We start from the raw sequence: 14,012 nt of genomic DNA, 5'->3' as shown, positions 1-14,012 counted from the left end.
ATGTTACAACAAAACTCCAAAGAGAGAAGATTTGTGGTGCCATCAAAAAATGTCCTGCGTTGCTCAACCTTGCAATGGGTGTTGTACTGAACCTGAATCTAAAAATCAATGCAGATATGTTTCCCCCCCCAGCAAACCGGAACTGAACTTGAACCTAACATCTTGGTCGCCTTGAATCAGAACTGAACTCGTAAATGCAAGAAAAGTAGTAACCAATTCAAAATAAGCAATGCAATAGTCATTTATCCTATTATACAAGTTTTTTGTGTGAAAGTTTTCAAACCCTTTCCCCCCTCAAGTTTTCAAACCCTTTCCCCCTTTAAATAGTTATCATTGTATTTATTTTACAGAAGTTACATTGCAAGTAGGAGAGTTTGATACGAAACATATCAAAGCAGATTCCACCAAAACCACGTTTAAAGTTAGTATCTGAACCAGAGACTTAAAAGATACACCCAAAAAACATATGCATGCAACATGGGAGGGGCAATTTTCATTCTCCCATACCCTCTGCATCCCACTGCCCCTCCTGAAAATAGGTCCTTGAGGGCTGTAGGACCCTCAACAACAAATTTCTGGGAGGCAGAGAACAAATTTTGGCTGCAGAGAACAGGGGAGATCAGTAAATATTGCTCTCTCCAGTTGCACATAGCGAATGTTTTTTTGGCATGCATAACTTTAGCTTGGATGTCAGCCACTGGTGAACATGAACTGAAATTGAATGTGAACTGTTAATAGTTTGACTCCCAGTGGTGTAAGTCCACAAATGTAGAGCTGCACAGATGCTGTGATGAAGAAGCTACAGTTCTCTCCTATCTTAAATCTTTTCTAAAAGCTTTTGGGATAACAATGAAGAAGCTACACTGCAAAAATGTAGTGGTGTTTTGAATGGGCATATACAGGTCTGCCACACAAGTGTCTCTTATGCCACTGGGGAGAGTTGCATGAAATGCAGTCAAGCTACCAAATAATCATCACAAGACTGTCTGCCAAGCAAGATTTGGTAGCTGACAGGTTAGAACTAACCTTTTTTCTCTTTTCCTGCTCATGCAAACCCTACTTATCTTTAATCTGAGGCCAGTTTGACACCCATACTGATACTTTCCCACTTGCCTTACATAATGAAGTAAGAAATTTGTCTCAGATCCCTGTAATGGAGAACACTGGCTTCTCCAATATAGGGCTGAGAGAGATTCCTGCCTGCAACCTTGGAGAAGCCGCTGCCAGTCTGTGAAGACAATACTGAGCTAGATAGACCAATGGTCTGACTCAGTATATGGCAGTTTCCTATGTTCCTACATGGTATCAATGCATTCATAAAGTTGAATTTCAAATACAACATAACCTTACCTTTCTTTGCAACTGCCCAACATGCGGGAGGTGTACTGATCTCCATAGTCAACCAAATTAAGGTGTCGTGAGAAGACAGTAATTTTGTTGCCCACAAATAAATCTTTAAAGTGGAGATCTTCATATTTTGTGCGATTCAAGAACTTGCAGCGGTTCTTCATATCATACTGCATGGTAAAGAGATTGAATCATTTACATGTAGGCCTATAATACATGTTTAATGTAGTATAAAATCATCATGAACTCCAGTCAACTTTTCAGGATTGCTGAATGTCCATCCTATCTCATTAATGCATAAAAGAGAAAAGACAATGAAGGAAAGTAGATGGGAAGGAATCCCACCCCACTCCACCCCCATTTTCTGTTTTGTATCTTCTGTGGGAAAAGCTGCATACACACTTTCAGATTTTAATTTGCAACCATGCACAACGAAGAAGCTGGGATTCCTTGGATTCTGTTAAGCTGCTGGATTTTGGAGAGTATATCATACTTTATACTCTGTTTCCAGAGACCCTGTCTATAAAAGAAACCTGTACCAAATAGCTTGAGGAACACACTGCAGAACATATAGAGGTCTCTTCATGAACTGAACACACCATGCTTCAGTCATGCTGTAAAGGAAGCAGGCAAAACTAGTTCTGTTTATAATTAACAGTTATTTCCTAACAACAATGCTTACTGATGAGCATATTCATTACAATATGTAAATTGGATTACTTACAACTACGGAGAACATTGTCCTTACATTGGGTCATTCTTTTTACCAAACCAGAAAGGCAGACACATGGTAAACATGCATGTACATGGTTATTATTTCACATTTCCTTTGCACATTTTTATTACCATATTTCCGTGATAACTGGGCAAAGAGGTCAGAGTTCTAATATGGGGTTTTGGAAAGAGGAAAATATGTCCTATTCCCACCCTGCAGAGTTGAGACTATTTAGTCCTTAAGAAATAAAATAAATTCTTACTTTTTGACTTCTTGTAACATTGTGTATTTAATGTAAAGGGTAGCTAATTTTTGCTCTGAGGCATAGCAATTTGCAAGATATTCATATATCAAGACAGTCTTACCATCTCAACGGATCCATCTTTGGGGTAATACAAAAGTTCATAACGTCGAAAAAGTGCAGCATTTGGATCATACCACTCAGCAATGAAAGCAAATCTTTCATCCTGACTCTGGGGGGGAAAAGGAATGTTGGTATTCAGTAATAATCTCATAAGGAAACAATTAACTGAAATTTGTTTCTCCATAAAAATGAAGATAGATCCAGCAACAAAAATAATTATGAGCTCAGTACATAACGGTCATGTGGTTTGATCATCTAAGGCAACAACATCTTTCTTTAATGGAATCTCTGAAGAAAAAGCATTTGTGAAATACATAAATTGCTAATTTAAATAAGCAGCATTAGTTATCAAGATTTTTGTTACCTCCAAGAAGTCATATAACTAGTGACATTTCTCCATACTTGTAATAAACATGATTCTGTTCTACACTCAAATTTAAAACTGAACTCAAGAAATCAGTGTTCCCTCTAAGGTATGCACATGTGCGTGTGAACTCAAGTTTTTTTAATGTCTGCTCAGTTACTTTTAGATCCCGCTCAGGTTGAATCAGGAAGGCCCCATTCTGAATGTACATGAGCACTCACTGATTTGATATTGCTACCCAGAACAAAACTCATTCCGCGCACAGATAAAAAACACTAGAGGGAACACTGCTCAAGATCCTATTAAATATTTGAAGTGATGAACCAGTAGGATAAAGACCCAAGCAGGATCCAGACTAAATTAGTCAGAACTAAGCAACATTGGAATAAATGAGGCAAGTTAGCTATAACTAACTTAGATCACACTAATTTCAGTGAAACTTAGTCATGGCTAACTTATTATCGATCCTGCCTGTATATTTTTTGTTATAAGACAATTCTAGTTGTTTAAAGGTCTCTAATAAAACCAAAGTGCTTCATCAGGCAGAGTTGTTTGAAGCAAAAATTATATATATATATATATATATAGAGAGAGAGAGAGAGAGAGAGAGAGAGAGAGAGAGTGTGTGTGTGTGTGTGTATGTGTGTCCCCGGATCTTCAGAGTTGCAAACTGGCCTCCTGGTTGCCTTCAGAAGAAAAAAACATTACTGGGCAGACTATGTATAGGCCTTGACAAATTTTATTTGTATCTAGGAGCAAGCCACAAAATTTAGGAGCCAGACAGTGACCACTTGACAAAATTACTGGACATAGTGATGGATATTTATTTATTTATTTATTTATTTGATTTTTATACTGCCCTTCCAAACTGGCTCAAGGCAGTTTACAATTAAAAAATAGAAATCATTAAAAACAATTAAAACAGAAATACAAATATAAACACCAATTTAAAAACATCTTAAAAAACAATTAAAGTATCAAAACAATTAAAACCCTGAAAACCAGGTTAACATTAAAACAATTAAAACGAATTAAAAACCCTGAAAGGCCAGGCCAAACAGATGAGTTTTAAGGGCTCTCTTGAAGGACAGTAAAGAATTAAGATTACGAATTTTGGCTGGGAGTGCATTCCACAGCCCAGGAGCAGCTACAGAGAAGGCCCGCCTCTGAGTCGCCACCAAACGAACCGGTGGTAACTGGAGACGGACCTCCGCAGAATACCTTAACGTGCGGTGGGGATCATGTAAAAGAAGGCGCTCTCTAAGATACCTCGGACCCAAGCTGTTCAGGGCTTTAAAGGTAATAACCAGCACTTTGTATTTTGCCTGGAAACATATCGGCAGCCAGTTTAACTGTTTCAAAACAGGCATAAAATGGTCTCTCCGGGTTGCCCAAGAGACCAATCTGGCTGCCGCATTCTGAACTAACTGAAGTTTCTGGACCACGTACAAAGGCAGCCCCACATAGAGCGCATTGCAATAGTCAAGCCGGGAGGTTACCAGTTGATGCACCACTGTTTTGAGGTCATCCTCTTCGAGGAATGGGCGCAGCTGTCGAATCAGCCGAAGCTGATAGAAAGCACTCCTGGCCATGGCCTCCACCTGAGATACCAGGGTGAGGCCTGGGTCCAGGAATACTCCCAAGCTGCGCACCTGCTCCTTCTGGGGGAGTGTAACCCCATCCAGCACAGGAAGATCTAACTCACCCCTCAGATTCTGAGCCCCCACAATGAGCACCTCCATCTTGCTTGGATTCAGCTTCAATTTGTTATTCCTCATCCAGCCCATTACTGCCTGTAGGCAGGCATTTAGAGAATGAGTGCCATTTCCTGAAGATGGAAGGAGAAGTAGATTTGGGTGTCATCAGCATACTGATAACACCCAGCACCAAACCTCCTGATGACCTCACCCAGCGGTTTCATGTAGATGTTAAAAAGCATTGGTGACAGAATGGAGCCCTGAGGGACTCCATATAACAGCTCCTGTTTTGAGGAGCAACTGTCACCAAGCTCCACTATCTGGAATCTACCTGAGAGATAGGAACGGAACCACTGCAAAGCAGTGTCCCCTATCCCCAACTCCCCCAAGCGATCCAGAAGGATACCATGGTCGATGGTATCGAATGCCGCCAAGAGATCCAGAAGAACCAGCAGAGTCACACTCCCTCTGTCGATTCCCCAGTAAAAGTCATCCATCAGGCCAACCAAGGCTGTCTCAACCCCATAGCCAGCTCTAAAGCCAGTTTGAAATGGGTCTAGATAATCAGTTTCCTCCAAGACTGCCTGGAGCAGGTTGGCCACCACCCTCTCAATCACCTTGCCCAACCAAGGGAGATTGGAGATTGGCCTGTAGCTGTCCATCGCTAAGGGGTCCAGGGAAGGCTTCTTTAAGAGTGGTCTAACCATTGCCTCCTTCAGGCAGGGGGGCACCCTACCCTCCCTCAGCGATGCATTTATGATATTAACTAGGCCACCTCCAACAATCTCCCTGCTAGATAGAAGCAGCCAAGTTGGGCAAGGATCCAGAGAACAGGTGGTAGGCTGCACCGCCCCAAGCAGCTTGTCCACATCCTCAGGAGTCACAGATTGAAACTGATCCAATCTAATACTGCAAGAGGGATATTTTGGAGCGGGAGGATAAATGGGCTTTTCTTTATCCCCTTTGCAAGTAACATGCTTCAAACAGAAACAGCGTTGCCTGGGACAAATAAAGATTTATTAAAATAACTCAACCTCTGAATAACCTAGTCCTGGATGCAATATCCTAGTCCTTGATATCCTCTGTGCTACTAGCCGAAATATACAAAGTCCATATTTCAATAAGACTCAATAAGACTTCAATAAGTGTAAGACTTCAATAAGACTTCAATAAGTGTAAGACTCTGTAACAACTGTGCTAGTTCTAAACATTCTCTTCGAATATCCTATATAGAACATGCAAAGGTGTTTGCCTTTTGTGTGAACAGAAGGATGCTGTGCAGGGTTGTTATATACATGGAGACAGTAATCTCTGTTTGTTACAGTGCTAGCAGATGACATTGCACAACAGATGACAGAAACTCTTTCACAAGCTCCTCTACTGCTAGCGGATCCATAACACTGCGGAGAACCGCCACTGCTAAGTCTCCTTCCAAGAGTTTCATTATGGATGCTACTGTTTGGAAGGCAGCAAACTGGCTAAGTTGTGAACCTGGATCAATCCAATTTCAAATCTTATTATCTCAACAAACAGCCTTAGGCAAGTGTCTCAGTATCAGCCTCCCATCTGCGAAAAGGGGATACTACCATCAACTCCCTTGCAGGTTGCTGTAAGCTCTGCTGAAATAGTGTACAGTATATGAAGACTTTGAATACTTAAAAAGTACTATACGAATGCTAAGGATGACTATTATTAATACTATATTTTGCCTTAAGCCATTTTAGACACAAACCAGGTCCTCTCACTCAGGGTGACACCACCTTCTCATACTGAATACATCTGCTAGGGGCCAAAGCCTCACCGTTCAAGATTTACTCCCCACTACACACCCACACTTGTCACAAGTTCTTGGCCATGCAACAATCTTTAATACAGGCAACACTTTGCCATGAAAATTAAACATGAGAGATTAACTGTGGCGTATCTACTCTTCTTCTGCAACCCCTTCCCACAATATTACAGTGTACAAAAAGTAGTTGTGATACAAAAAGTGACAGAACTACAGAAACACAATGGGAGATCTGTGTGTGCAGCTGAGCTTGCTGGTTTCCTCCCTGCCGCCCCCCCCGCACAGCAACCTCTCCTCTGCCCTTTTCACAAGTTGCTTGAACCTCTCCAAAGTATGTGCCTGAGGTAGGATATTAATTAACAATGCATTATTTCAACATTATTGATCTTTTAAGGAAGTGCTACTCTGAAATTTGACACTATATTCATGCTTCGTAACCAAACCCTGAAAGTAAACATTCCCCACCCAAGCAGTCACATGAGAATTTTTACTATTATTTAAACATTTCTTTAGAACCAATAGTGCTAGATAGATACTGTACACTCATAGTTGACACAGTTCCTAGTAAGTAGGCTTACAACATACAGGGCAAGCAGAAAGAACTGGCTCTGATAAGGAAGAGCAAGAATGGGGCAGAGAAAGGACTGGATCAGCTTTTCGTGAACAGAACACTTATATTGTCAATTAACAGATAGTTAATTAAAGTATTATTTCTGGTTTTTTTATAATACTTGGTATAAGAATGGTTTTTTGGAGGGTTGATAATGGAGGGTTGTTGAATTCCCGAATGATGTATGTAATTATGAGATGTTCCAGAGATGTTAACTGTGAAGTTCCTTTTATCTTTCTTTTCTATGTTTCTTTACTATTCCTGTTGTCTTGTTGAAAAATAATAAAAAGATATATTTTTTAAAAAAGTGTTTCCCCAAGGAGTGAGGAAGTCTGGGGCAATGCTACTGGATTTAGCTTCCTTTGGATGAGAGAACACTGGAAACGTATGGGGTCTTTGTACTATGTGCTTTATGTATATGTGTACAAGTAGAGAATAGTATAGGCAAATACAGAAAGTACAACTGCTAATCCTGTATCTGACTCCCAGAGAGCAGTTCTGTGACCAGCCTCAAAGCTGCACCCCAATTTAGCTAACTCCAGCTGCTTATCTCAATTCAAAGTGCAAAACCTCCCTGTACATCTCTCTCTCACTCTCTGGCCAGATTCAGACATAACACAAAATCAGAGCTAAACAGGGCAGAGGTTTGCACTTCAGTATGTACGAATTTGTGAAACCGCAGTTTTGTAGCAAAAGTGACCTCCTCTGGTTTGCCTCGCCAAGCTCTAATTAGAACTTTTCGGTTTGCACAATGGTTTGCCACCAAGACCTCTGTTTTGGCCACCGGAGGGTTACGTCCAAACCTGGATGCCACCATAACCACAGTATCGTGCTAATTTTCAAACTCCAATCAGAGGTGGCGGTGCAGATGCACCCAGGATCGCACCCGCTCCATGCCTGCAGCGCTTCTCGCAGGCCACCTCTCCTGTCTCCGATCCAGCAATGCAATTGCCTAGCAACAGGGACACCGCCACAATCCATCCCAGGCTTGTCAGCCTGCCAAGCTGCACAGTCTCACTGCAGCATTCCCTCTCCCCACTCTGTCCCTTGCTCCCCCCATCCTGGCAAGCAGGAGGGAAAGGGGACAGGATGGGCACTAGGTGGTTTGCGCCCCGAGAAGGAAGTGACAATTATGTATGTTCACAAGCACAAACACTTCAGGTGGCAACATAAGCAGAGCACCCATCACCGTGCCAGGAACAGAATATTTGGGGTGCATGCAGGTGTGTGTGTGTGTGTGCGCGCGCGCGCGTGCGCGCGCCCGGGATCAGGTTTTAAAGGCAGCCCTCCTTTGGGTGCATGCAGGTCTTAAGGGGGTGGGGATTGTAGCGATTCTGTTCTGCATTTTTACCATGGAGAATTGGGGGCCTCACACAAATGGGGTGGCGGTGCCATCACTGTCAGAAGAAGCACTGGCATGGCATGGTATTTAAAGGGACCTAAATGCCCTTTCCAAGCCAAGGGTGGGTGGACCACTCCAAAAATGCACAATTGTGCAAAGTGACGTGCTGACACTTTGCCCACAGCCATGGAGCTTGCTGGGATCAGCCTCGGAGGCTGAGCAGCAGGGAGAGGCTCCCCTCTCCTGAAACAGGAAGTTGTTATTTAGAGTTTAAAACTGAAACTGTGGATTCACCAACCTCCAGTTTCATCTTAATCCCCCCCTCTCTTTCACACACACATACACACACACACACACACACACACGCACCAATACCAATGAGCATCGATCCCAGACTCAGTGCTGAGAAGTTTCACCTCTCAAAGGATGGATTTCTGATCATCTGTAGAGCATCCCTAGCAATTTCAGAAATATCCAGGTTATTTAAAAAACAAAACAAAACCAACCCAACACTCAACAGCTGCCCATCAACAGTGATCAAGACAGCCAGCTTTACAGCACTACTGAATAGGTTTTTGAAGCTGTACCTCAACTACTGGTTGAGTAAACCCCCTTCCCAATACATTTCAACTCAAAGCTGTGGGATTAGTCAAATATTGTGTCATATAAACAGTCAGCATTCCAAAACAGCTGATGGCATTCAAAGAAAGCAATCTTGTACCAGTCAGTTCTCAAAGCTGAAAGAGAGCGTTGTTGCAGGCAACAGCATGATGATGACTTACTGGGCATAACTCCTCCTGCTGAGAAAGCTTTCCCTGATTCTTTTATTCCCCCACAATTGGTCCTCTACTTTGTACTGAAAAAGAGGCAAAAAGCCATTATCACCTGAGACTGCAGAAGTGTGAGTGAAAGGAAAGAGACAAGGCGATGAAACAACTCTTAATGAACACTACATAAGGAATACAGATAGAAAAAACAGTAAAGTAATTAACTAGCCACATTATTTACTTTTGTACTTGGTGTTATGTTGTGGATTTTAGAAAATCGGTTACTATAATACTAATAGTGCATAATAGGCATAAGCTGTAAGGCCTCCTATCCAGTAAAGCTCAAAAGAGAACGAATGAAATTACTAGGTTGGTAGCTTAGCAACAAGCATTTAAGGTTGCTACCTTATCCAAAGGGGCAGGAAAGCCACTGCATATGCTAATTCACTTAAATGTATACTAATATTAAATTGCCTATTTCTATAAATGATAATGAAGCTGAGTTTGGAAAGGAAAAGAGCAGGTGGCAAAGAGCATCAAACGCTGACCTGATCATAACCCTACTTGTACAAAAGCAGGGACTTTCAGTCTCTCTTCTTTCAGGGAACTCTTTCACATTGATTTGCCTGTCAAAATATCCCAATCTCAGTGGTGCCAGACCCGCTGGAGACAGCGAAGCTAATTGAAGTTTACCCTTTTAAAATGCCCCTACTTTGTGTCAAGCTCTTTTTGGGGAGAGTTTGAAGGGTTCCAGTGTCCCTGAGAAAGTACCATTATTTTGTCTGGGCATGGGGCAAACATCTACTACAACCATGTCTCAAGCCTGAGATTCTAAAATTCATCTTTTTGCAACTTTTTCACTTCCTGGCTTACTAACATCTATTTTTATTTTGCCTGTAAAAAAAGAAGAGGGCAACCAAAATGATCAGGGGCCTAGAGTACTTTCCTTACAAGGCAAGGCCACAACACCTGGGGCTTTTTAGTTTAGAAAAAAGACTGAGGAGAGGTATGATAGAGGTCTATAAAGTCATGTATGGTATGGAGAAAGCGGATAGAGATAATTTTTTCTCCCTCTCACATAACACTAGAACCAGGGGTCATCCCATGAAACTGATTGCCAAGAAATTTAGGACTGACAAAAGGAAGCACTTTTCCAGAAAATGTGTAATCAGCCAATGGAATTCTCTGCTACAAGATGTGGTGACAGACAACAGCCTGGATGGCTTTAAGAGGGGTTTAGATAAATTTATGGAGGACAGGCCTATCAATGGCTTCTAATTTGCGGGCTATAGGCCACCTCCCGCCTCAGAGGCAAGATGCCTCTAAATATCAGTTGCAGGAGAGCAGCAGTAGGAAAGAGGGCGTGCTCTCATGCTTGTGGGCTTCCCAGAGGCATCTGGTGGGTCACTGTGTCAAGCAGGATGCTGATCTAAATGGGCCCTGGGCCCAGCAGGGCTTTTCTTATTTTGTTATGTTCTCTGTTCCTTGATTTTTATTCTAATAAATGTTTTGTCTTTTTTCTATAATCCTGGTCTGTGCCGATGCTTTTATCATGTTTGTCCTACCTGAACCGGCTTTGACCATTTTACTATGCAAAGGCTCGGGGATTTTGAGGTCACCCTTAGGTTTCAGGGAATTACCCATGTGAGTATGCCTGAACGTTCCCTTCAGTGTTTTTTTGGTTCAGGGTACCCTAAGGCAACTGGCCGGCCGGCCTGGAAATAGCTGGTGATAGCAGCGAAAAACCTTCTGGAGCAATCTTAGGGTGTAAAGGCTTGAAAATGAAGGTCTTCCACGCCTGGACCTCCGTTACATTCCCATTGATTCCAGTAGGATTTAGATGGCCATAATGTTCTCAGGATTTTGTCAAAGGCCATTGGAAAATAAGTTCATCATACTCCTTAGATATGGCCTGGTGTCCATGAATATTTAATACGAGAAGTAATATGTAAGTAAAAATATCCTACCTTTCAACTCTTTATATATTACTAAAGTGACTTTCAAAGCTGGAAAGTTACCCAGTGCTACCTTGAGATGATACATGAAAAGCATATACAGTTGGTGCCAAGTGAGAGAAAGGATATTTTACCATCTAGCATTATAAACCTGTCTACAGAAACATCATAGACAAGTCGACAGATGGTAACATAGTAGGCTATATAACAGAGATGCAGAAACTATACGTAGTGGAGACACAGCATGACTTGCTTTCATCTCAGAAGTATTGACTAGAATGTTGCTTTAAAAATAACCAACCAACCCCCAACCCACTTTGCTCAAGATCACTGCCCTTCTGGTTATTTAATTTTTATTTAGATTAAATTTCTTAGACTGCTGTTCAGCCACAAGTGCCCTCAAAGCAGGCAAGCAGCTTTCAATAAAACCACAATCAAAGAAATCATAAAATATTCATTTATAAAATAAAGTACACAAAACACTGGCAGCAGTTCATTCAATGTTGAAATAGCCAATTCTATTTCTCAATAAGCCTGGTAGGACAGAAACCTGTTTACAGATCTCCTAAAATCACCACATGCAGAGTCTGGTGAATTTTCCTGGGGAAAGAATCCCATAATGCAGCACCACTCCTAAAAACACTCTTTCTGGCAAAGGTTATTCTTACCTCAGATAGCTGAATAGATCTTAATCAGGGAGGGGGGAGAGACATGTGGGAGAAGGTACTCTCTTAAATATCCCATAAATATCTAGGCCATTTAAGTTTTTAAAGACTGAACCAGCCCTTTGAATTTAGCCCAGAAACAAATTGGTAGTCAATGCAGTCGACAAAGAATATCATAATTACCCAAATAGAAAACTTTTTGAATTTAAGGTGACCCCCTTAAAAACAGAGGTTAAATCTATATAATTAATTCTCTTAGCCAGTGCGTGTCCAGGATTTGGCGGCGGATCTCTCACGACACGCTATGAGAGTTCCGGTGGAGTGAGGAGGAGAGGGGCAAGAAAGTGCCAGAGCTGGCCAGCCGGGCAGCCACCAGGCAAGCAGAGGGGGACGGAGAGAAAGGCGGCGGCGGGCAGGTGGGGGAGAGAAAGGCGGTGGCGGGCAGGCGGGGGAGAGAAAGGCGGCGGCGGGCAGGCGGAGTGGGGGAGAGAAAAGCTGCGGTAGGCGGACGGGAGGGAGAAAAAACCAGCAGCGGCGGGGCCCTTCTTGGCCGCCTGCCGAGGCTCTGTGTGGGGGGAGGCACGGGAGAGGAGGAGGGCTGGAGAGTGCGGGGCCGGAGGGAAGGGGAAGAGAGGAGAGTCCGGGGCAGGAGGAAATGGAGGGGGAAACAGCTGGCCCCAAAGCGCCGCACAGATGCTCTGTGCGGGGTCGGCTAGTATAGATTATTCCTGCAGTTATATGAAAGGAAGAGGACTCTGAACTTATGAAAACCCCAATTTCTAACAAAGGACTTGGAAAAAATCTGGCCTAGGATTCCAGTAAATATGGTAGATGTTATATGATTTCTGTAGCAAGCTCTAGTCAAAAGACTAGCTGCTATTTTCTGGACCAGTTGAAGCTGCTAGACTATCATCACGGGCATTAAAGTGCATTACAGTGGTCAAGCTGCTAAATTACCAGAGCATTTACGACAGTGGCCAGGTTGCTAGAAAAGGGCAGCTGACATGCCACACAAAGCTGGCAAAAAACACTCGGTGGCCACAGCCGACAGCTGGATATCAAGAAGGAATTCTGGGTTCAGGAGCAATCCCTGACAGCAAACCTGAGCTCTTAGAGGAAATGTAATCATGTCCCCCTAGATCTGGGTTTGAAGAGCCCCCCCTTCCATCTTGTCTGAATTGAGCTTGAATTGCCCCCAGCAAGTTCAGAAGCAGTATGCCTCTGAACGCCAGTTCCAGGGCAGCAATGGTGGGAGAAGGGTATTCCTTCATCACCTGCTTCTGGGCATCTGGTTGGCCACTGCAGGAAACAGGGTACTAGACTAGATAGACCTTTGGTCTGATCCAGCTGAACTCTTTTTATGTGCTCGTTCATCCTTAGTTAATTAATGACTGCCGGTGAGTGACTCAGGCAGTTATTCACAGAGGAGGCTGCCACAACCACATTGATGGAAAGGATAACTCGAGCTGGGCATCAGCAGCAGACCAATGACCCTCATCCCAAAATACTTCATTCAGCAGTTTTATGTAGATGTTAACAGAAAACAAGATGAAACCCTGTATGAAAGTTGATATGAGACGACCAGTCACCTCCCAGCACCACCTTCTGGAACCTACTAACTAGGTATGTACAGAACCACTGTAAAACCGTGCCCCCACTTTCATCCAACACACAAGTGGTCCAAAAGGATGTCGTGGGCAATAGTATCAAAAGCCAGAATCACACTCTTAAGTGTGAATTCTCAAGGAGGAAAAGAAAATAGATTTTTATAATATACATAATGAAAATCTATCAGAATGCAAAATAGCATTTATACAAAATGCTACAGAGAACAATAAAAATAAAAGAAGGAAACAGACTCTGTCGATTTAAACCACATTAGCAAATGGCAAAGCACTGCATGGGATCAAGCATTCTCCTTGTACCCCATAATAAATATACAGAAGAAAAACTGCATAAGGCTCCTCCTGCTAGGCAAAAAAGTAAAGCTAATGAAAGAAAACAGAAATCAAGGCAGAGCACCAGTAATGTCAAGTTTTGTTCCCAGCTTTGTTCTTGGCGTGCTGTGTAATTGTGGACAGAATAGCTCCACCACCTACTCGCCTCAAGGATCCTGAAGTTAAAATGATGGACATGCACTTATCAGAAGATCCAGAGAACAGTATGTACAATGCAGTAAAGTGGAGCCCTTGGGGTGTGATCCATTTAGTGCTACTTCAGTTAGCAACTACAAATGCAACAGCTGAAAAGTAAATTGAGATTAATTTAAATAATCACTAAGGGGAAAGTTACATCTGGCCTCCACTGCCAACTTATGAACTGAAGATCCAGACAATAATCTTCAAATAACAGGCAGGAAAAGGCTAGTTCGGACATGACAACTAACCTGGGTAATGC

General features: G+C 42.6%; 1 protein-coding gene across 8 annotated transcripts in view; it reads right to left on the bottom strand.

The window, feature by feature from the left end:
- The window catches only part of NME7 (NME/NM23 family member 7), a 157,070-nt gene that overhangs the window by 98,069 nt on the left and 44,989 nt on the right, over positions 1-14,012 (bottom strand). For 7 of the 8 annotated variants that reach the window (XM_053310235.1, XM_053310236.1, XM_053310240.1 and 4 more), the window contains 2 exons: positions 2,428-2,535; positions 1,351-1,517 (listed from right to left, as the gene is read on the bottom strand). In XM_053310235.1, the coding sequence (XP_053166210.1) occupies positions 1,351-1,517; positions 2,428-2,535 (275 nt within the window). The remainder of the gene's footprint in view (positions 1-1,350; positions 1,518-2,427; positions 2,536-14,012) is intronic. The other variant, XM_053310243.1, reaches the window with a different exon arrangement.

Source organism: Hemicordylus capensis, chromosome 3 (assembly GCF_027244095.1).
Source record: "Hemicordylus capensis ecotype Gifberg chromosome 3, rHemCap1.1.pri, whole genome shotgun sequence".
In the NCBI taxonomy this organism is placed as follows: Eukaryota; Metazoa; Chordata; class Lepidosauria; order Squamata; family Cordylidae; genus Hemicordylus; species Hemicordylus capensis.
Note: the sequence above shows the minus strand (reverse complement) of the source record. Positions and strands in the feature narration are given on the sequence as shown.